The sequence below is a fragment of the Bombina bombina genome, chromosome 2, assembly GCF_027579735.1.
Source record: "Bombina bombina isolate aBomBom1 chromosome 2, aBomBom1.pri, whole genome shotgun sequence".
Classification (NCBI taxonomy): domain Eukaryota; kingdom Metazoa; phylum Chordata; class Amphibia; order Anura; family Bombinatoridae; genus Bombina; species Bombina bombina.
This window is the reverse complement of record NC_069500.1, coordinates 251987069-252011290: the sequence shown is the minus strand read 5'-3', so window position 1 is coordinate 252011290 and position 24222 is coordinate 251987069. Positions and strand designations below refer to the sequence as shown.

Genomic DNA, 24222 nt, shown 5'->3' with positions numbered 1-24222 from the left:
GCAATACCATCTGCTCTGGCCTAATATTAATGCTTCTGCAATACCATCTGCTTTGGCCTAGTATTAATACTTCTGCAATACCATCTGCTCTGGACTAGTATTAATGCTTCTGCAATACCATATGCTCTGGCCCAGTATTAATGCTTCTGCAATACCATCTGCTCTGGCCTATTATTAATGCTTCTGCAATACCATCTGCCCTGGCATAGTATTAATGCTTCTGCAATACCATCTGCTCTGGCCTAGTATTAATGCTTCTGCAATACCATCTGCTCTGACCTAGTATTAATGTTTCTGCAATACCATCTGCTCTGGCCTATTATTAATTCTTCTGCAATACCATCTGCTCTGGCCTAGTATTAATTATTCTGCAATACAATCTGCTCTGGACTAGTATTAATGCTCCTGCAATACCATCTGCTCTGGCCTAGTATTAATGCTTCAGCAATACCATATACCCTGGCCTAGTATTAATGCTTCTGTAATACCATCTGCTCTGGCCTAGTATTAATGCTTCTGCAATACCATCTGCTCTAGCCTAGTGTTAATGATTCTGTAATACCATCTGCTCTGGCCTAATATTAATGCTTCTGCAATACCGTCTGCTCTGGCCTAGTATTAATGCTTCTGCAATACCATCTGCTCTGGACTAGTATTAATGCTTCTGCAATGCCATTTGCTCTGGCCTAATATTAATGCTTCTGCAATACCAACTGCTCTGGCCTAGTATTAATGCTTCTGCAATCCCATCTGCTCTGGCCTAGTATTAATGCTTCAGCAATACCATATGCTCAGGACTAGTATTAATGCTTCTGCAATGCCATCTGCTCTGTCCAAATATTAATGCTTTTGCAATACCATCTGCTCTGGCCTAGTATTAATGCTTCTACAATACCATCTGCTCTGGCCTAGTATTAATGCTTCAGCAATACCTTATGCTCAGGCCTAGTATTAATGCTTCTGTAATACCATCTGCCCTGGCCTAGTATTAATGTTTCTGCAATACCATATGCTCTGGCCTACTATTAATGCTTCTGCAATACTTTATGCTCTAGCCTAGTATTAATGCTTTTGCAATACTATCTGCTCTGGCATAGTATTAATGCTTCTGCAATACCATCTGCCCTGGAATAGAATTAATGCTTCTTCAATACTATCTGCTCTGGCCTAGTATTAATGCTTCTGTAATATGATCTGCTCTGGCGTAGTATTAATGCTTCTGCAATACAATCTGCTCTGGCCTAGTATTAATGTTTCTGCAATACCATCTGTTCTGACCTAGTATTAATGCTTCTGCAATACCATATGCCATGGCCTAGTATTAATGCTTCTGCAATACCATCTGCTCTGGCCTAGTATTAATGCTTCTGCAATACCATCTGCTCTGGCCTAATATTAATGCTTCTGTAATACCATCTGCTCTAGCTTACTATTAATGATTCTGCAATACCATCTGCTCTGGCCTAATATTAATGCTTCTGCAATACTGTCTGCTCTGGCCTAGTATTAATGCTTCTGCAATACCATCTGCTCTGGACTAGTATTAATGCTTCTGCAATGCCATCTGCTCTGGCCTAATATTAATGCTTCTGCAATACCAACTGCTCTGGCCTAGTATTAATGCTTCAGCAATACCATATGCTCAGGCCTAGAATTAATGCTTCTGCAATGCCATCTGCTCTGTCCTAATATTAATGCTTCTGCAATACCACCTGCTCTGACCTGGTATTAATGCTTCTACAATACCATCTGCTCTGGCCTAGTATTAATACTTCAGCAATACCATGTGTTCAGGCCTAGTATTAATGCTTCTGCAATACCATCTGTCCTGGCCTAGTATTAATGTTTCTGCAATACCATATGCTCTGGCCTAGTATAAATGCTTCTGCAATACTTTATACTCTGGCCTAGTATTAATGCTTTTGCAATACTATCTGCTCTGGCATAGTATTAATCCTTCTGCAATACCATCTGCCCTGGAATAGTATTAATGCTTCTTCAATACTATCTGCTCTGGCCTAGTATTAATGCTTCTGTAATATGATCTGCTCTGGCCTAGTATTAATGCTCCTGCAATACAATCTGCTCTGGCCTAGTATTAATGTTTCTGCAATCCCATCTGCTCTGACCTAGTATTAATACTTCTGCAATACCATATGCCGTGGCCTAGTATTAATGCTTCTTCAATACCATCTGCTCTGGCCTAGTATTAATGCTTCTGCAATACCATCTACTCGGGCCTAATATTAATGCTTCTGCAATACCGTCTGCTCTAGCCTAGTAGTTATGCTTCTGCAATACCATCTGCTCTGGCCTAGTATTAATGCTTCTGCAATACCATATGCCCTGTTCTAGTATTAATGCTTCTGTAATACCATCTGCTCTGGTCTAGAATTAATGCTTCTGCAATACCATCTGCTCTGGCCTAGTATTAATGCTTCTGCAATACCATCTGCTCTGGCCTAATATTAATGCTTCTGCAATACCGTCTGCTCTGGCCTAGTATTAATGCTTCTGCAATACCATCTGCTCTGGCCTAGTATTAATGCTTCTGCAATACCATCTGCTCTGGCCTAATATTAATGCTTCTGCAATACTGTCTGCTCTGGCCTAGTATTAATGCTTCTGCAATAACATCTGCTCTGGACTAGTATTAATGCTTCTGCAATGCCATCTGCTCTGGCCTAATATTAATGCTTCTGCAATACCAACTGCTCTGGCCTAGTATTAATGCTTCAGCAATACCATATGCTCAGGCCTAGAATTAATGCTTCTGCAATGCCATCTGCTCTGTCCTAATATTAATGCTTCTGCAATACCACCTGCTCTAGTCTGGAATTAATACTTCTACAATACCATCTGCTCTGGCCTAGTATTAATGCTTCAGCAATACCATGTGTTCAGGCCTAGTATTAATGCTTCTGCAATACCATCTGCCCTGGCCTAATATTAATGTTTCTGCAATACCATATGCTCTGGCCTAGTATAAATGCTTCTGCAATACTTTATACTCTGGCCTAGTATTAATGCTGTTGCAATACTATCTGCTCTGGCATAGTATTAATGCTTCTGCAATACCATCTGCCCTGGAATAGTATTAATGCTTCTTCAATACTATCTGCTCTGGCCTAGTATTAATGCTTCTGTAATATGATCTGCTCTGGCCTAGTATTAATGTTTCTGCAATGCCATCTGCTCTGACCTAGTATTAATGCTTCTGCAATACCATATGCCGTGGCCTAGTATTAATGCTTCTTCAATACCATCTGTTCTGGGCTAGTATTAATGCTTCTGCAATACCATCTGCTCGGGCCTAATATTAATGCTTCTGCAATACCATATGCCCTGGTCTAGTATTAATGCTTCTGTAATACCATCTGCTCTGGTCTAGAATTAATGCTTCTGCAATACCATCTGCTCTGGCCTAGTATTAATGCTTCTGCAATACCATCTGCTCTGGCCTAATATTAATGCTTCTGCAATACCGTCTGCTCTGGCCTAGTATTAATGCTTCTGCAATACCATCTGCTCTGGCCTAGTATTAATGCTTCTACAATACCATCTGCTCTGGCCTAGTATTAATGATTCAGCAATACCATATGCCGTGACCTAGTATTAATGCTTCTGCAATACCATCTGCTCTGGCCTAGTATTAATGCTTCTGCTATACCATCTGCTCTGGCCTAATATTAATGCTTCTGCAATACCATCTGCTCTAGCCTAGTAGTAATGCTTCTGCAATACCATCTGCTCTGGCCAAATATTAATGATTCTGCAATACCATCTGCTCTGGCTTAGTATTAATGCTTCTGCAATACCATCTGATCTGGCCTAGTATTAATGCTTCTACAATACCATCTGCTCTGGCCTAGTATTAATGCTTCAGCAATACCATATGCTCTGGCCTAGTATTAATGCTTCTGCAATTCCATCTGCCCTGGCCTATTTTTAAGGTTTCTGCAATACCATATGCTCTGGCCTGGTATTATTGCTTCTGCAATACAGTCTGCTCTGTCCTAGTATTAATGCTTCTGCAATACTATCTGCTCTGGCATAGTATTAATGCTTCTGCAATATCATCTGCCCTGGACTAGTATTAATGCTTCTTCAATACTATCTGCTCTGGCCTAGTATTAATGCTTCAGCAATACCATCTGCCCTAGACTAGTATTAATGCGTCTGCAATACCATCTGTTCTGGGCTAGTATTAATGCTTCTGCAATACCATTTGCTCTGGCCTAGTATTAATGCTTCTGCAATACCATCTGCTCTGGCCTAATGTTAATGCGTCTGCAATACCATCTGCTCTGGCCTAGTATTAATGCTTCTGCAATACCATTTGTTCTGGCCTAGTGTTAATGCTTCTGCAATGCCATCTGCTATGGCCTAGTATTAATGCTTCAGCAATACCATCTGCTCTGGCATAGTATTAATGACTCTGCAATACTGTCTGCTCTGGCCTAGTATTAATGCTTCTGCTATAGAATCTGCTCTGGCCTAGTATTAATGCTTCTTCAATACAATCTGTTCTGGCCTAGTATTAATGCTTCAGCAATACCATCTGCCCTGGACTAGTATTAATGCGCCTGCAATACCATCTGCTCTGGGCTAGTATTAATGTTTCTGCAATACCATCTGCTCTGGACTAGTATTAATGCTTCTGCAATACCATCTGCTCTGGCCTAGTATTAATGCTTCTGCAATACCATCTGCTCTGGAATAATATTAATGCTTCTGCAATACCATCTGCTCTGGCCTAGTATTAATGCTTCTGCAATACCATCTGCTCTGGCCTAGTATTAATTATTCTGCATTACCATCTGCTCTGGCCTAGTATTAATGCTTCTGCAATACCATCTGCTCTGGTCTAGTATTAATGCTTCTGCAATACCATCTGCTCTGGCCTAGTATTAATGCTTCTGCAATACCATCTGCTTTGACCTAGTATTAATGCTTCTGCAATACCATCTGCTCTGGCCTAGTATTAATGCTTCTGCATTACTATCTGCTCTGGCCTAGTATTAATGCGTTTGAATTACCATCTGCTCTGGCCTAGTATTAATGCTTCTGCAATACCATCTGCTCTGGCCTAGTATTAATGCTTCTGCAATACCATCTGCTTTGGCCTAGTATTAATGCTTTTGCAATACCATCTGCTCTGGTCTAGTTTCAATGCTTCTGCAATACCATCTGCTCTGGCCTAGTATTAATGCTTCAGCAATACCATATGCTCTGGCCTAGTATTAATGCTTCTGCAAAACCATCTGCCCTGGGCTAGTATTTATGTTTCTACAATACCATATGCTCTGGTCTGGTATTAATGCATCTGCGATAATTTCTGCGCTGGCCAAGTATTAATGCTTTTGCAATACTAACTTCTCTAGCATAGTATTAATGCTTCTTCAATACCATCTGCCCTAGACTAGTATTAATGCTTCTGCAATATTATCTGTTCTGGCCTAGTATTAATACTTCTGCAATACCTTCTGCTCTGGCCTAGTATTAATGCTTCTGCAATACCATCTGCTCTTGTCTAATATTAATACTTCTGCAATACCATCTGCTCTGGCTTAGTATTAATGCTTCTGCAATACCATCTGCTCTGGCCTAGTATTAATGCTTCAGCAATACCATATGATCTGGCCTAGTATTAATGCTTTTGCAATACCATCTGCCCTGGCCTAGTATTAATATTTCTGCAATACCATATGCTCTGGCCTAGTTTTAATGCTTCTGCAATACTATTTGTTCTGACATAGAATTAATGCTTCTGTAATACCATCTGCCCTGGACTAGTATTAATGCTTCTGCAATACTATCTGCTCTGGCCTAGTATTAATGCTTCTGCAATACCATCTGCTCTGGCCTAGTGTTAATGCTTCTGCAATACCATCTGCTATGGCCTAGTATTAATGCTTCAGCAATACCATATGGTCTGGCCTAGTATTAATGTTTCTGCAATACCATATGCTCTGGCCTAGTTGTAATGCTTCTGCAATACTGTCTGCTCTGGCCTAGTATTAATGCTTCTGCTATAGAATCTGCTCTGGCCTAGTATTAATGCTTCTTCAATACCATCTGCTCTGGTCTAGTTCCAATGCTTCTGCAATACCATCTGCTCTGGCCTAGTATTAATGCTTCAGCAATACCATATGCTCTGGCCTAGTATTAATGCTTCTGCAATACCATCTGCCCTGGGCTAGTATTTATGTTTCTACAATACCATATGCTCTGGTCTGGTATTAATGCATCTGCGATAATTTCTGCGCTGGCCAAGTATTAATGCTTTTGCAATACTAACTTCTCTGGCATAGTATTAATGCTTCTTCAATACCATCTGCCCTAGACTAGTATTAATGCTTCTGCAATATTATCTGTTCTGGCCAAGTATTAATACTTCTGCAATACCTTCTGCTCTGGCCTAGTATTAATGCTTCTGCAATACCTTCTGCTCTTGCCTAATATTAATGCTTCTGCAATACCACCTGCTCTGGCTTAGTATTACTGCTTCTGCAATACCATCTGCTCTGGCCTAGTATTAATGCTTCAGCAATACCATATGATCTGGCCTAGTATTAATGCTTTTGCAATACTATCTGCCCTGGCCTAGTATTAATATTTCTGCAATACCATATGCTCTGGCCTAGTTTTAATGCTTCTGCAATACTATTTGTTCTGACATAGAATTAATGCTTCTGTAATACCATCTGCCCTGGACTAGTATTAATGCTTCTGCAATACTATCTGCTCTGGCCTAGTATTAATGCTTCTGCAATACCATCTGCTCTGGCCTAGTGTTAATGCTTCTGCAATACCATCTGCTATGGCCTAGTATTAATGCTTCAGCAATACCATATGCTGTGGCCTAGTATTAATGTTTCTGCAATACCATATGCTCTGGCCTAGTTTTAATGCTTCTGCAATACCATCTGCTCTGGCCTTGTATTATTACTTATGCAATACCATCTGCTCTGTCCTAGTACTAATGCTTCTGAAATACCACCTGCTCTGGCCTAGTATTAATACTTCTGAAATACCATCTGCTCAGCCCTAGTATTAATGCTTCTACAATACCATCTGATCTGGCCTTGTATTAATGCTTCCTCAATACCATATGCTCTGGCCTAGTATTAATGCTTCTGCAATACCATCTGCCCATGCCTAGTATTAATGTTTCTGCAATGTCATATCCTCTGGCCTCGTATTAATGCTTCTGCATTACTATCTGCTCTGGCCTAGTATCAATGCTTCTGCATTACCATCTGCTCTGGCCTAGTACTGATGCTTCTGCAATACCCTCTGCTTTGGCCAGATATTAATGCTTCAGCAATACCATATGCTCTGGTCTAGTATTAATGCTTCTGCAATACCATCTGCCCTGGCCTTGTATTAATGTTTCTGCAATACCATATGCTCTGGTCTGGTATTAATGAATCTGCGATAATTTCTGCGCTGGCCTAATATTAATGCTTCTGCAATACCATCTGCTCTGGCCTAGAATTAATGCTTCTGCAATACCATCTGCTCTGGCCTAGTATTAATGATTCAGCAATACCATATGATCTGGCCTAGTATTAATGCTTTTGCAATACCATCTGCCCTGGCCTAGTATTAATATTTCTGCAATACCATATGCTCTGGCCTAGTATTAATGCTTCTGCAATACTTTCTGCTCTGGCCTAGTATTAATGCTTCTGCAATACTATTTGCTCTGACATAGAATTAATGCTTCTGTAATACCATCTGCCCTGGACTAGTATTAATGCTTATGCAATACTATCTGCTTTGGCCTAGTATTAATGCTTCTGCAATACCATCTGCTTTGGCCTAGTATTAATGCTTTTGCAATACCATCTGCTCTGGCCTAGTATTAAAACTTCTGCAATACCATCTGCTCAGCCCTAGTATTAATGCTTCTACAATACCATCTGATCTGGCCTTGTATTAATGCTTCCTCAATACCATATGCTCTGGCCTAGTATTAATGCTTTTGTAATACCATCTGTCCATGCCTAGTATTAATGTTTCTACAATACCATATGCTCTGGCCTAGTATTAATGCTTCTGCAATACTTTCTGCTCTGGCCTAGTATTAATGCTTCTGCAATACTATCTGCTCTGGCATAGTATTAATGCTTCTGCAATACCATCTACCCTGGACTAGAATTAATGCTTCTCTAATATCATGATCTGCTCTGGCCTAGTATTAATGATTCTCCAATACCATGATCTGTTCTGGCCTAGTATTAATGCTTCTGAATTACTATGTGCCCTTGCCTAGTATTGATGTTTCTGCAATACCATATTCTCTGGCCTCGTATTAATGCTTTTGCAATACCATCTGCCTTAGACTAGTATTAATGTGTCTGCAATACCATCTGTTCTGGCCTAGTATTAATGCTTCTGCAATACCATCTGCTCTGCTCTGCTCTGGCCTAGTATTAATGCTTCAGCAATACCATCTGCTCTGGCCTAGTATTAATGCTTCCGTAATACCATCTGCTCTGGCCTAGTATTAATGCTTCAGCAATACCATATGATATGGCCTAGTATATATGCTTTTGCAATACCATCTGCCCTGGCCTAGTATTAATATTTCTGCAATACCATATGCTCTGGCCTAGTATTAATGCTTCTGCAATACCATCTGCTCTGGCCTTGTATTAATGTTTCTGCAATACCATCTGCTCTGGCCTAGTATTAATGCTTCTGCAATACCATGATCTGCTCTGGCCTAGTATTAATGCTTCTGAATTACCATATGCCCTGGCCTAGTATTAGTGCTTCTGCAATACCATATTCTCTGGCCTCATATTAATGCTTCTGCAATACCATCTGCTCTGGCCTAGTATTAATGCTTCTGCAATAACATCTGCTCTGGCATACTATTAATGCTTCTGCAATACCATATGCCCTTGCCTAGTATTAATTATTCTGCAATACCATATGCTCTGGCCTAGTATTAATTTTTCTGCAATACCATATGCCTTTGCCTAGTATTAATGCTTCTGCAATACCATATGCTCTGGCCTAGTATTAATGTTTCCACAATACCATACGCTCTGACATAGTATTAATGCTTCTGCAATACCATATGCTCTGGCATAGTATTAATTCTTCTGTAATACCATATGCTCTGGCATAGTATTAATGTTTCTGCAATACCATCTGCTCTGGCCTAGTATTAATGCTTCTGCAATACCATCTGCTCTGGCCCAGTATTAATGTCTCTGCAATACCATCTGCTCTGGCCTAGTATTAATGCTTCTGCAATACCATCTGTTCTGGCCTCGTATTAATGCTTCTGCAATGACATCTGCTCTGGCATAGCATTAATGCTTCTGCAATGCCATATGCCCTGGTGGCCTTGTATTAATGCTTCTGCAATACCATCTGCTCTGGCCTAGTATTAATGCTTCTGCCATACCATATGCCCTGGCCTAGTATTAATTCTTCTGCAATACTATATGCTCTGGCCTAATATTAATGCTTTGCAATACCTTATGCTCTGGCCTAGTATTAATGCTTCTGCAGTACCATACGCTCTGGCATAGTATTAATGCTTCTGCAATACGATATGCCCTGGCCTAGTGTTAATGCTTCTGCAATACCATGTGCTCTGGCCTAGTATTAATGCTTCTGCAATACCATCTGCCCTGGCCTAGTATTAATGCTTCTACAATACCATCTGCTCTGGCCTAGTATTACTGCTTCTTTAATACAATTTGCTCTGACCTAGTATTAATGCTTCTTCAATACCATATTCTCTGGCCTAGTATTAATGCTTCTGCAATACCATATGCTTTGGCCTAATATTAATGCTTCTTTAATACCATCTGCTCTGGCCTATTATTAATGCTTCTGCAATACCATCTGCTCTGGTCTATTATTAATGCTTCTGCAATACCATATGCTCTGGCACAGTATTAATGCTTCGGCAATACCATATGCTCTGGCACAGTATTAATGCTTCTGCAATACCATATGCTCTGGCCTAGTATTAATGCTACTGCAATACCATATGCTCTGGCCTAGTATTAATGCTACTGCAATACCATATGCTCTGGCCTAGTATTAATGCTACTGCAATACCATATGCTCTGGCCTAGTATTAATGCTACTGCAATACCATCTGCTCTGGTCTATTATTAATGCTTCTGTAATACCATATGCTCTGACCTAGTATTAATGCTTCTGCTATACCATATGCTCTGGCACAGTATTAATGCTTCTGCAATACCATATGGCCTAGCTTGCATTCTGTTTGTATACTTTACATCTTTTAGCACCATAAAAAAGAGAATAAAAGCTATTGAGCTTAAACAATAGGAAAATGTCTTACAGTCCTGCACCTGATTCCTAAATATTTGGCAGCTATCAGCTGACAATTTATTATAGTTGTAAGTATTTTTGCCCTGTTTTTGGATTTATGTTTACATTTTGTATATACTGTAAATTGACAAATGCATTCTTTTCTAGATTTCTGTGAAATATCAGGATCTAATAGCACTGGACCGGAATGTGTGAACAAACAAGGCTCTTCTCTCTCAAACTACCTTTATGTGTTTATTCTGGCTCAGCTGCTAATGGGAGTAGGTGGAACTCCCTTATATACTCTGGGAACTGCCTTTTTTGATGATAGCCTTCCTACACATAAGTCATCCTTATATATAGGTATTTACTTATTTAAATCTTTACAAATGTTTCATTTTGTTCACTTATATTGATTACACGCACCCTATATTGGGGTAGATTATGAGTGGCTCACTAACTGTTGTGTGCAAACCAAAAGGGCTTTGTCGCAGGCGTTTGTGCAAGTCAGAAGAAGCGGACGTATTACAGGTTGAAAGTAATCTCGTTCGCTTGAGCGCAATTGAATTTAAACATGCGTTGGGATAGTGCAACTTCAGAGCTCAGGTTAACTGTTATGCTAGACAAAAAAGTTGCACAAAAATCATCAAAAATATATTTAAAAGTACAGTTACACTCATAATAAAACTATCTAATAAAAACTATTAAACAAATGCATAAAAAAGTTCTAAACCATCAGATAAATATAAAAATATTTATTTATAAATAAATAGAACATATTCTTCTATGTGAAGAACATTGGAGTGTGAAATATTCATATTTTCCTGTCGGGTTAGAACACTTGGTTAAACGCGATCTTGTTAGCGCGACTTGTTGGGTGTTTTTTTGCCACTTTTTGCGTTTCAAGTGAAGTCTATGGGGGAGTACGTTAACACGGTTGCAATATTCTAAGTTCTGCTTTTTGCCGTGTCAGATTAGCTCTCTAGTGGAGTTAACGTGCAAATGGCAGAGATAAATAGTGCTCCACTCGTAATCTAGTCCATTGTAAGGTATATATGTATTTAAGTTGTAGGACAGTACAGTACAGTAAAACCTAAAGTTTGGCTCCTGCACCTCTACATTTTTTACCCTCTGAGAATAACAGCTGCACTCAGTGATTTCAAGAGACAGTTATCTGGCAGAGATGATGCTCACCAGATAGTTTTATTTCTTCCTCAAGCACAAAACCAGTACCTTATTTTAACACTCACTCTGTTCCCAGTAAGACATCATATGGTTGCCAATTTTATTCCAGCTATTTCTTAAACACTTTCTGTGAGATTGTGGTGTGGTTGTAATCATTCACACCTTATATGACTTGTACAATAGATATATGTGCACCATACAAAATGACCTGATTACCAGAGATTCGATGTGCCTGCTCCTGTGGCTATTTTACCTCCCTCCCACCTGCACTTCAAGAACATGGTGTGGCTACACCCCAAGCACTATCTCCCCAGCAGTGTAGACATTTGCCGCAACTGCATAGATTACACACACTCTTTCACACACCAGATGTATCATGCTGTTCAGGTCTCGCTCCTAAGCACTACAGACACTTTTTCTGAATCTGAAACTAATAATCTCTGTTATGCTCCCTCAGTTCTGTAGGCGTTAGATGAGGCTGCACCTAATGATCTTTTTTTCCCCCAGCATCCCCTCACACCTACTCCTGCAAGAGTTTGCTCTTTCACCACACAACTGTCCTACCTGGTACTTAAAGGGACATGAAACACAATTATTTTCTTGTTTTTTAATTCAGACAGACCGTACAATTTTAAACAGTTTTCCGGTTTGCTTCTATTATCAAATGTGCTTCATTCTCATTATATACCTTGTTGAAAAGCTTAGGTGCTGCAATGCACTACTGGGAGCTAGCTAATTGGTGGCAGCACATAAATAACTCTTGTCATTGGTTCACTGAATGTGTTCAGCTAGCTCCCAGTAGTGCATTGCTGCTCCTTCAAAAAGAATATCAATTGAATGAAGAAAGTTATAATAAAAGTAAATTGGAAAGTTGTTTAAAATGGTATGTTTTATCTAAATCATGAAAAAAAAATTGTGTTACATGTCCTTTTAAAGAAACATTAAAGGGACAGTCTACAATAGAATTTGTATTGTTTTAAAAGATAGATAATCCCTTTATTACCCATTAACCAGTTTTGCATAACCAACACAGTTATATTAATTTACTTTTTACCTCTGTGATTACCTTGTATCTAAGCATCTTCTGACAGCCCCCTGATCACATGACTTTTTATTCATTATCTATTGACTTGCATTTAGTACTGTGTTGTGCTAAATCCAACTCCTCGGGCATGAACACAATGTTATCTATATGGCCCACATGAACTAGCAGTCTCCTGTTGTGAAAAGCAAATAAAAAAGCATGTGATAAGAGGCTGTCTGTAGTGGCTTAGAAACAGGCAGACATTTAGAGGTTTAAATGTTATAAAGTATATTAATATAACAATGTTGGTTGTGCAAAGCTGGGGAATGGGTAGTAAAGGCGTTATCTATCTTTTTAAACAATACCAATTTTAGTGTAGTCTGTCCCTTTAATAATAGCGCTATGTAGAGGCTGGCAAGCAGCATTAAAAAAGGCTGTTTTAGTCTTTTTTTTCTTTTTTAATGCAATAGTATGCTGAGGATGTACAACCCCTGCCCCTTTAAGCTCGCGCCCTCGTCATTTTAGAGCCAGTGTTAGGAGTACAGAATGCATGCAGGCATTTCAGGTTTGAAAAGGTAATGTGCAAAAAACACATATTAGCAAAAATGCCCCAAGTAAAATGATCACTGCTTCAGCAATAGGTTTTACTGTGCATAGATCATGCGTACATACTAAGTGCTCACGCATACTAATTCAAAATGTACACCAGTCAGAGAATATATTGGTTTGCATCATCAATGATGAATATATTTTTACAGGCACTCTTTGAGCAGGTGGCATGAGCAGGGCATATGTACATATGCTCTATTCACATAAAGGTCACTAAATTACTGAAAATATTTACTAGAAACATTTTTTTTTGCTTAGGTATGTGCTATTTAAAGCTGGCTAGACTGTCTGTGGTTCCTAACCCTGTCCTATAGAAAGCCTAACAGAAACAGGGAGACAGAAAGAGTAAGAAATGCAGGGGACTCATTCTGCTGATAATTTTATAACTGCTAAACTTCCATGCTATTATATATGTTATGTTACATCTTATATATCTTTATGTATAACTCATTTCTCAGGGATTGCTTATGGGATGTCGGTTGTGGGGCCTGCAGTTGGATACCTGATAGGTGGACAGTTATTAAACATATACATTGATTTTGATAACGGAGAAAGGTAAGTCAATTCTAAAGCTTCCTAACTGTAAACGTATAATAGCATTTACAGGTCATTACTGTCAATAAAGGGAAGCACCATTAATGGCTTTGTTGTGAATATACTGTATAAGGTAAGAATATAACTACTTAAAGGGACAGTCTAATGGAACGATGACATGCTCTAATGTATTAGGGCTAGATTACAAGTGGATCGCAATTTATCGCTCATGCGTTAACTGCGCTAGAAGTTAACTTTTTGCACGTTGGGTAGCATGCGTACTACAAGTTTTCACACAAGTTCTAACCAGGAGGTTGCGACCACCTTAATGTATTATCCCATAGAAATCAATAAACACCTTACTCGCTCGCAAACCCGACATGAAAATATGAATATTTCACATTCCAATGATCTTCACATAGCAGAATGTTCTATTTAATCATAAATACATATTTCCATATATATTTGATGGTTTTTAGGTACAATAAAATATACAATATACAGCTATACCCCTCTCTCTCTCTCTCTCTCTCTCTCTCTCTCTCTCTTTATATATATATATTTTTTTTTAAATTATATATAGTTATAGATTCATTTATATATATATATATATATATACATATACACATACATATACACAGTATATATATATATATATATATATATATATATATATATATATATATTTTGTCTTGCGTAACAGTTAACCAGAGCTCTGAAGATGCACTAACCCAACGAGTGTAAATTGCGATTGCACTCACTTTTACTTTCAACTTGTAATATGCTTGTTCCTTTCCGACGTACGCAACCAGTTGTGACAAACAGCACACCACTCGAAATCTAGCCCTAAACACATAGGCCTTGTCGAAAGCAAAAATGTATACGTTATGGACTGCTAATACTGTAAAATCCATGAAGCTTCAATTTTTGTTTATAAAATATAATTAGTTGGCTTATTTTTTGTGGCCCTTTTTGGTTTTATGCAATGTCACTGTCAAGAATAATAGAAGTGTGGTGCACAGCTGCAATTAGAGGCATTGTAATTACCAAAAAACAATTGCAGAGGCATGCATGTCTGCTATTTCTGAACAAAGGGGATCCCAGAGAAGCTTATACAAGTATTTGTGTCATGATTACACAAGTGGTTTGTAAACTATTTCAGTGAGAAACACAAATTTTGTGAAAAAGTTGATGTTTTTTTTTAATATTATTGTATTTGGCGATAAAATGGTGGAATGAAATATACCAAAATGGGCCTAGATCAATATCTTGGGTTGTCCACCTAAACAAAATATATAGTTTTGACAGGTAAATAAAACAAAACAAGGTTCATCAATAGAGTAATAGCAAAAAATGCTAACATTTCTTTGTATTTTGTGCAACCTCTATGAAATTCACGGTAGTGAAGGGGTAAACAACATTCCAATTTAATTCTTTTAGCTAATTTGTTTTGTTCTCTTGGTATCCTTTGTTGAAAACGATACCTAGGTTGGACATATATACCTCATCGTATTGGCTCACCCGATGTGTTCAGCTAGCTCCCAGTAGTGCATTGCTGCTTCTTCCAGGAGAATGAAGTAAATTGCAAAGTATTTTCTATCTAAAGTATGAAAAAAATGGGTTTTCATACCCCTTTTAGTTATTAAACTCACCATGTTTATTTTACTGAATGATATTTTATTACAGATCACACAGCAAGCTACCTATGATAAAATCAACAATAAAAATGTACATGTTTCTAATATTGTGTGGAAAAACAGATCAAATATAAAGTATTTAGATAGTCAAAATGATTGTGGGTTAAATTTAGCAATGTTTCTTTGCCTAGAACATTATGGCAAATTAGATTCTCACTAACCACATGATGAACATTAATATTACTATTATTAGTTAACATTCAATACGAAACGGCAGCTGATGCCACAATCACATTTCATTTTGAATAAATATCAGCATGTGGTGTTTATTTCTGATAAGTACAAAGACAAATTAAAACTTAGTATTTTTATTTTTTTAAAGGAATTGATCCCTATGGTGTCATAAAATCTATATTTAGCTTTAATATAATAAAAATTGTTAGGTAAAACAAAATTTACTTTGTTTAGAATCTAAACATGATATCTCAAGCTAATGTCTATTATTTTATTATGTTTTCAAAGTTGTTGCATAATAAATTCTTAAACTAAACGAGAATAGACCTCTTACAAATCATCCAAAAACTTAACAGGTCAAAAGAAAACTAATAACATTATATACTATGTAGAATTCAAGCAAAGAAGAGAAAAAGAGAATTTTCAGTTGAACATTTGATAGGATGAGACATTGCATTCCAAATTGTTCACATTTTTATATAAACTCAACAAATCTAAAGTCTGTGCAAATACATAGTTTCTTCATACAACATATTTGCCCAACTTGTCAAGCTTATTTTTTTATTTTTTTAAAGGACAGGATTCAGATAGGGCATGCAATATAAAACAACTTTCAAATGTACTTTCATCATCAAATTTGCTTTGTTCTTTTGGTATTCTTAGTTGAAAGCTAAACCTAGGTAGTCTCATATGCTAATTTCTAAGCCCTTGAAGGACGCCTCTTATCTGAATGCATTTGACAGTTTTCACAGCTAGAGGGTGTTAGTTCATGTGTGCCATATAGATAACATTGTTTCACACCCGTGGAGTTAATTATGAGAGGGCACTGATTGGCTAAAATGCAAGTCTGTCAAAAGAACTGATATAAGGGGGCAGTCTGCAGAGGCTTAAATACAAAGGGCCCGACCACATATGTAGCGTCGGGCGCAAACGCCGGCTTCGCCAATTTTTTTGTGAAGCTAGCAATCACGTATACATGTATACTTTACCCTATGGCCCGTTCTTTTCAGTCCCATAAACTAACATAGAACTGGCGTCGCAAGTCGGTATCAAATATTCAGTGCAAGGATTTATGCAGTGAAAATGGAGACATTTTTCTGCATATTCACCTATGCGATCGTCCGCCGCACACTGAAGATTGAATGTGAGGTACTCGTTTTATATTGGGGTACCCTGCATTCCTATTGGCTAAATTTGGTAATTTTGTAATAATTTTTTTAGGGAGATAGTCCTTTTTTATTTTATGTAATTGTATTTTAATTGGGGTTAATTTAGGGGGTGTTAGGTTAGGGTGCTTAGGTATTAGATTATTACTTTGCGTTGCTGGGGGGTTGGCGGATTAAGGGTTAATAGTGTTAATAAGTAGTTTGCGATGTGGGGGGATGGCGGTTTAGGGGTTAATCGGTTAATTAGGTACTTTGCATTGTGGTTGATGGTGGTTTAGGGGTTAATATGTTTATTAGGTACTTTGCAGTGTGGGTGGATGGTGGATTAGGGATAATACATTTATTAGCTAGTTTGGCGGATTAGGGGCTAATAGTTTAAATAGGTAGATTTGCATTGTGCGGGGTTGGTGGTTTAAAGGTTAATATATTTTATTAGTAGTTGCGATGTGGGGGGTGGCGGATATAGGGGTTTTGATGTGTCGGCCTGTCTGGTAATTTTTTTTGGAGGCGGGTGATATTTTTTTCGTGCGATTAAACATTTTTTTGCTCTTTACTTATTTGCCGGCAGATCATATACTTCCGTAAGTCACTGTTGACTCCAGAAATGTGTATTTGCGCACATTTCTGTACCTCGCCAGTTTATCCAATTTACTGCCGTATATGATCTGCCAACACTGTATATGTGATTTACCCAATGAGCAAGGTGAACGTACGGGTGGGGTGGTTTTCAGCAGTTGCACTGAAACCGACACCATATATGTAATCTCGCCCAAGGTAATTTCAGAGGCAAAGAGTATATTAATATAACAGTGTTGGTTATGCAAAACTGGGGAATTGGTAATAGATGGATTAACTATCTTTTTAAACAATAACAATTCTAAAGTAGACTGTCCTTTTAAAATATCTTTATTTTTTAAAAGCAATATCAGATGTAAGTGTTTTTTGCATTAATTGAAATAAAATTAATTTTCACTAGTCTTGGCACGCAGTTACTCAGGGTCAATTATCAAAATGTTGCAGGCATGGTGAGAAATCATGCAAAATATATTATTTAAGCATTATATTGTAATGTATGTGTATATCTTTGACATCCAGAACCTACATAGTAAGATAAACAGCTCTTAATCTAAAATCTGCCTTTCAACAATTCTTTGAAGGACTTTGCAGTACTGACGAGGTTTGTTAGATAATCTCACTTTAGATCATCTTTAGATCATCAGACCCTTAGTTTCACATGTCCTCAATCATATATTAGCTAATCCATTGTTTAAAGGACCATAAAATAAATATATTTGAATAATCAGCAAATGCAAAATAAAATGACAGCGAAATAGCATTAGCCTGAATTTCAAATGAGTAGTAGATTTTTTTCTGACAAATTTTAGTTAGTTCAATTTTCCTCCCCCTTTATCATGTGACAGTCATCAGCCAATCGCAAAATGCATATCTGTACTCTATATACTGTGAATTCTTGCACATGCTTAGTAGGAGCTAGTTCTTCATAAAGTGTGCATATAAACAGATTGTGCATATTTTGATAATGGAAGTGAATTGGAAAGTTCATTGCAATTGCACTCTCTATCTGAATCATGAAAGTTGAATTTTTACTTTAGAGCTCCTTTAATAAATACTGCGTGAAATGGAGTCTAGCATATTATTTGATAATGTTAAAAACAAAAACAGAACTTACCAAAAAGCTTATTCTGTAGAGACTCATGTCCTAACATATGTATCTTTTTCTTTTTTTAAAAGTGTGAGCATCAAACCAGATGACCCACGGTGGCTTGGAGCATGGTGGATAGCATTTTTAATTGTTGGGCTGGCTACATGGTTACTAATTGCTCCTTTTTCTTGTTTCCCAAAACATTTGCCTGGTATGTATATAATATTAAGTAAATTAAATAAAAGTGTCTGAGTTTCTGAAATCATTTGGGGTAAATAAATATTTTAGTGGAAACAAAAATGAAATCCCTATAAAGGGCAAGATTACAAGTGAAGGGATACATACAGGGAGTGCAGAATTATTAGGCAAATGAGTATTTTGACCACATCATCCTCTTTATGCATGTTGTCTTACTCCAAGCTGTATAGGCTCGAAAGCCTACTACCAATTAAGCATATTAGGTGATGTGCATCTCTGTAATGAGAAGGGGTGTGGTCTAATGACATCAACACCCTATATCAGGTGTGCATAATTATTAGGCAACTTCCTTTCCTTTGGCAAAATGGGTCAAAAGAAGGACTTGACAGGCTCAGAAAAGTCAAAAATAGTGAGATATCTTGCAGAGGGATGCAGCACTCTTAAAATTGCAAAGCTTCTGAAGCGTGATCATCGAACAATCAAGCGTTTCATTCAAAATAGTCAACAGGGTCACAAGAAGCGTGTGGAAAAACCAAGGCGCAAAATAATTGCCCATGAACTGAGAAAAGTCAAGCGTGCAGCTGCCAAGATGCCACTTGCCACCAGTTTGGCCATATTTCAGAGCTGCAACATCACTGGAGTGCCCAAAAGCACAAGGTGTGCAATACTCAGAGACATGGCCAAGGTAAGAAAGGCTGAAAGACGACCACCACTGAACAAGACACACAAGCTGAAACGTCAAGACTGGGCCAAGAAATATCTCAAGACTGATTTTTCTAAGGTTTTATGGACTGATGAAATGAGAGTGAGTCTTGATGGGCCAGATGGATGGGCCCGTGGCTGGGTTGGTAAAGGGCAGAGAGCTCCAGTCCGACTCAGACGCCAGCAAGGTGGAGGTGGAGTACTGGTTTGGGCTGGTATCATCAAAGATTAGCTTGTGGGGCCTTTTCGGCTTGAGGATAGAGTCAAGCTCAACTCCCAGTCCTACTGCCAGTTTCTGAAAGACACCTTCTTCAAGCAGTGGTACAGGAAGAAGTCTGCATCCTTCAAGAAAAACATGATTTTCATGCAGGACAATGCTCCATCACACGCGTCCAAGTACTCCACAGCGTGGCTGGCAAGAAAGGGTATAAAAGAAGAAAATCTAATGACATGGCCTCCTTGTTCACCTGATCTGAACCCCATTGAGAACCTGTGGTCCATCATCAAATGTGAGATTTACAAGGAGGGAAAACAGTACACCTCTCTGAACAGTGTCTGAGAGGCTGTGGTTGCTGCTGCACGCAATGTTGATGGTGAACAGATCAAAACACTGACAGAATCCATGGATGGCAGGCTTTTGAGTGTCCTTGCAAAGAAAGGTGGCTATATTGGTCACTGATTTGTTTTTGTTTTGTTTTTGAATGTCAGAAATGTATATTTGTGAATGTTGAGATGTTATATTGGTTTCACTGGTAAAAATAAATAATTAAAATGGGTATATATTTGTTTTTTGTTAAGTTGCCTAATAATTATGCACAGTAATAGTCACCTGCACACACAGATATCCCCCTAAAATAGCTATAACTAAAAACAAACTAAAAACTACTACCAAAACTATTCAGCTTTGATATTAATTAGTTTTTTGGGTTCATTGAGAACATGGTTGTTGTTCAATAATAAAATTAATCCTCAAAAATACAACTTGCCTAATAATTCTGCACTCCCTGTATATATATATACAGGGAGTGCAGAATTATTAGGCAAGTTGTATTTTTGAGGATTAATTTTATTATTGAACAGCAACCATGTTCTCAATGAACCCAAAAAACTCATTAATATCAAAGTTGAATAGTTAACCCCTAAACCTAAGTCTAACCCTAACCCTAACACCCCCCTAACTTAAATATCATTTAAATTAATCTAAATAAATTTACTATCATTAAATACATATTTCCTATTTATTTTAAAAAAAATACTTACCTATAAAATAAACCCTAATATAGCTACAATATAACTATTAGTTACATTGTAGCTATTTTAGGATTTATATTTATTTTACAGGCAACTTTGTATTTATTTTAACTAGGTACAATAGCTATTAAATAGTTATTAACTAAAATTAAATTATTAAAAAAATAAATTAACTACAATTAGCTAAACTAAAATACAATGAAATAAACTAATCTATAATAAAAAAAACCAAACACTAAATTACAGAAAATAAAAAAAATTTACAAGAAGTTTAAACTAATTACACCTAATCTAAGCCCCTAATAAAATAAAAACGCCCCCCAAAATAATAAAATGCCCTCCCCTATTCTAAATTAAAAAGTAATCCGCTCTTTTACCAGCCCTTAAAGGGGCCTTTTGCGGGGCATTGCCCCAAAGTAATCAGCTCTTTTACCTGTAAATAAAAATACAATACCCCCCCCAACATTAAAACCCACCACCCACATACTCCTACTCTAACCCACCTAAACCCCCCTTAAATAAACCTAACACTAACCCCCTGAAGATCTCCCTACCTTGAGTCGTCTTCACTCAGCCGAGCCGAATTCTACATCCAACCGGGGCAAGAAGAAGTCCTCCATCCGGTAGAAGTCTTCACCCAACCGGGGCAAGAAGATGTCCTCTATCCGGTAGAAGTCTTCATCCAACCGGGGCAAGAAGAGGTCCTCCATCCGGTAGAAGTCTTCATCCAAGCGGGGTCTTCTATCTTCATCCATCCAGAGAGGAGCCATCTTCCAGCCAGCCGACGCGGAGCCATCCTCTTCAACCGACGGACTAACAACTAATGACGGTTCCTTTAAGGGACGTCCTCCAAGATGGCGCCCCTCGAATTCCGATTGGCTGTTAGGATTCTATCAGCCAATCAGAATTAAGGTAAGAAAAATATGATTGGCGGATTGACCTTGCATTCTATTGGCTGTTCCGATCAGCCAATCCAAAATTATTCCAACGTGGCTGATACTGTAATTAAAGAACCTATTGAGGATATTTTAAAATGTGCCAGATTATTTTACACCTTGCTATGTTGCACGAGCTAATTAGAAATGTGCGCATATGCGATTGCAGCAATTTAAGCAGTTTAGTCAAGGACTAGAAAAAATGACAGAGAAATCCAGCATTTAACAATTTCTATGGTAGAACTATGCTCGCCAGTTTTTGGTGTTTTACCTCAGTGCAGCAGCCACTTTTAAAATTTTACATTTTAAAAACAGTAATACCTTCAATTTTCTTTTTTTTTTTTTCTTCATATTGCCTTATTCTAGCCTAGAAATAGACTCACTAAAGATAGCAGTTCTTGCCTCTTAGAGACTTAAGGCATAAAATAATGTCTGCTAATTGAACCCTGTTACACTAGAAATAGCGTAATAATCCCAAAGGCTGCCTCATTCTGAGTTTGGCAAATGTCTTCTTTTGCTTTCCCCATGACTGACTTCTACTAAAGAACTCACTTCTTTGACCAGGAGACTTTCTCTCCCCTTTTTTCACCTCTCTTCATCACTTCACTCTATTTTTAATTTTTTTCACCGGGGCTCCGCCCTCCTCTTCTTTTTTACTGTTGTTTTTTTTTTTTTTTTTTTTCACTTCACCATTATCTCACACATTATATGGATACATTTCTTCACGTGCACAGTAAATCTTCACCCTCAGTCATGGCGGTCAGACAAAGGGACAACAAAAAAAACAACCTCTCAGCGAGGCCCCAACAGAGGCACAGACACCTTCTCGTAACACACTGACTACACAGGATCACAATGATTTGCAATCTTTAGTTAGCAATATTTCTGAAGCTCTTCTTTCACCTAAGATGGATGCTCTTAAAAATGAGATTAAGCAGGATATTGCACATCTCGCCTTAGAAATTAAACAATTTGCTGCCAGACTTTTTGAAGTAGAACAGAGAGTATCTGATCTGGAGGATTTTACCTCAAGTCAGAATGATAAGTTTGAAATAACTACCTCTGTTCTTCTTAAATTACAAAATAAAGTGGAAGACTTAGAAAATCACGCTAGAAGGAATAACTTAAGAATAATTGGCGTTCCTGAAGAAAAACAGTTTGAGGACATGACTAAATTTTTTACAATTACATTACCACAAATTCTACAGTTTCCTGAAAATTACCCCAAAATAATTATAGAGCGAGCTCACAGGATGGGCCCTGTAGCTCCGACTAAGATGAACTCAAGGCCAAGACCTATTATAGTTAAATTCCTAAATTATCAAGATAAAATAACTTTTCTACAATTTTACCGTAAACATCAACCTGTTTTTCTTGGGGACATAAATTTTTTTATATTCCAGGATTATGCTGCAGATACTGCCATGAAAAGAAGGGAACTAGCCCCATGGTGCACAAAATTTATACAGCAAGGGTTGCGCGCTACCATTTTACATCCAGCAAGACTCAGACTGGAGTGTGATAATAATATTTACTTTTTTGATACAGCTACTGCAGCAGAAAAATTGTATGCAAATATTGGCCTGCAGAATAAGCAATGACATGCTGATATATGCACTGTTAAAGATACAGATGTTCTTTTCCGTTTCTTTCTCTTTTGTCTTCAAATTTTTCTTCTTCCTTTTGTTCACGGTTGGGCCCCTGCAGTTTGGGTCACTCGAGGGCCCAGGTGGTACAGCTCTCGATCTCTCATCTTTTTCTGTCTTTTCCCTTCCCCCCCTTTTTTTTCCGCTTTCCCTTTCCTCTCCATGTGTAAATAAGTCCCATGGCAGCTGGACTTAAAATTATCTCCTGAAACATTGGCGGACTCACATCCCCCGTTAAAAGGAAAACGATTATATTATACCTTAAGAAAAATAACACATGTATCGCTTTTTTACAAGAGACCCATTTGAGAGCTGAGGAGATTCTCAAATTAAAGTCCTCATGGGTAAAAGAAGTTTTCTTTTCCCCCAGCGTGAAACGCAAAGGTGGAGTGGCCATTTTGCTGGGCAAGAAACTTAATTACGAGATAATGAGCACTGAATCAGATCAAGAAGGGAGATATCTTATTCTAAAGGTCAAAATTACCAATATTCTCTTCTATACACTTTGTAATGTATATGCCCTGAATGTTTTTAACTTATTATTTTGGGAGATGTTGCAAGCCAGGCTCATGGAGTGTGCAGAAGGTTTTTAATAATGGGCGGAGACTTTAATATGGCTCCACAATACCCTTTGGACAGATTGAGGCAAAATCTTGCATTAAAAAGACTAAAAGGGATAAATTAGAGGCAAAACTGTTTTTGAGAATGTTTAGTAATCTTAAAGTCCATGACATATGGAGATTACAAAATCCTGATACAAGCGATTCCACATGCTTATCAAAAGCACACAAATCACTTTCACGCATTGACCTATTCCTTTTGGATGAACGTTTATGCAAATTGAAAGTTATAGCTCACATATCACCCATCGCCATATCGGATCACGCTCCCATTTCCCTTGAGCTTCAAACAGAGTCTATTCCTCATAGGAATAATCGTTTCTTCTTTCCCACATACTTAACCTCAGATGTTAAGTTTAAAAACTGGCTCGAAGCTAAATTTAGGGAATATACATTATTTAACTCTGAAGCTTTAAACCATCCTGCTTTATTCTGGGAAACCGCAAAAGCAGTTTTAAGGGGAGAAATTCTGGCATAAACTATTAGGTGAACTAAGAAACTTAAAAG

At 37.9% G+C, this 24222-nt stretch overlaps 1 protein-coding gene across 2 annotated transcripts in view; it reads left to right on the top strand.

Annotated features, from left to right (window-relative positions):
* The window catches only part of LOC128648700 (solute carrier organic anion transporter family member 4C1), a 185983-nt gene that overhangs the window by 100727 nt on the left and 61034 nt on the right, over positions 1–24222 (top strand). For both annotated transcript variants that reach the window (XR_008400615.1, XM_053701516.1), the window contains exons 3-5: positions 10480–10674; positions 13588–13684; positions 18453–18574. Coding sequence is in view for 1 of the 2 variants with exons in the window: in XM_053701516.1 (XP_053557491.1) it covers positions 10480–10674; positions 13588–13684; positions 18453–18574 (414 nt within the window). In the remaining variant the exon portion in view is untranslated. The remainder of the gene's footprint in view (positions 1–10479; positions 10675–13587; positions 13685–18452; positions 18575–24222) is intronic.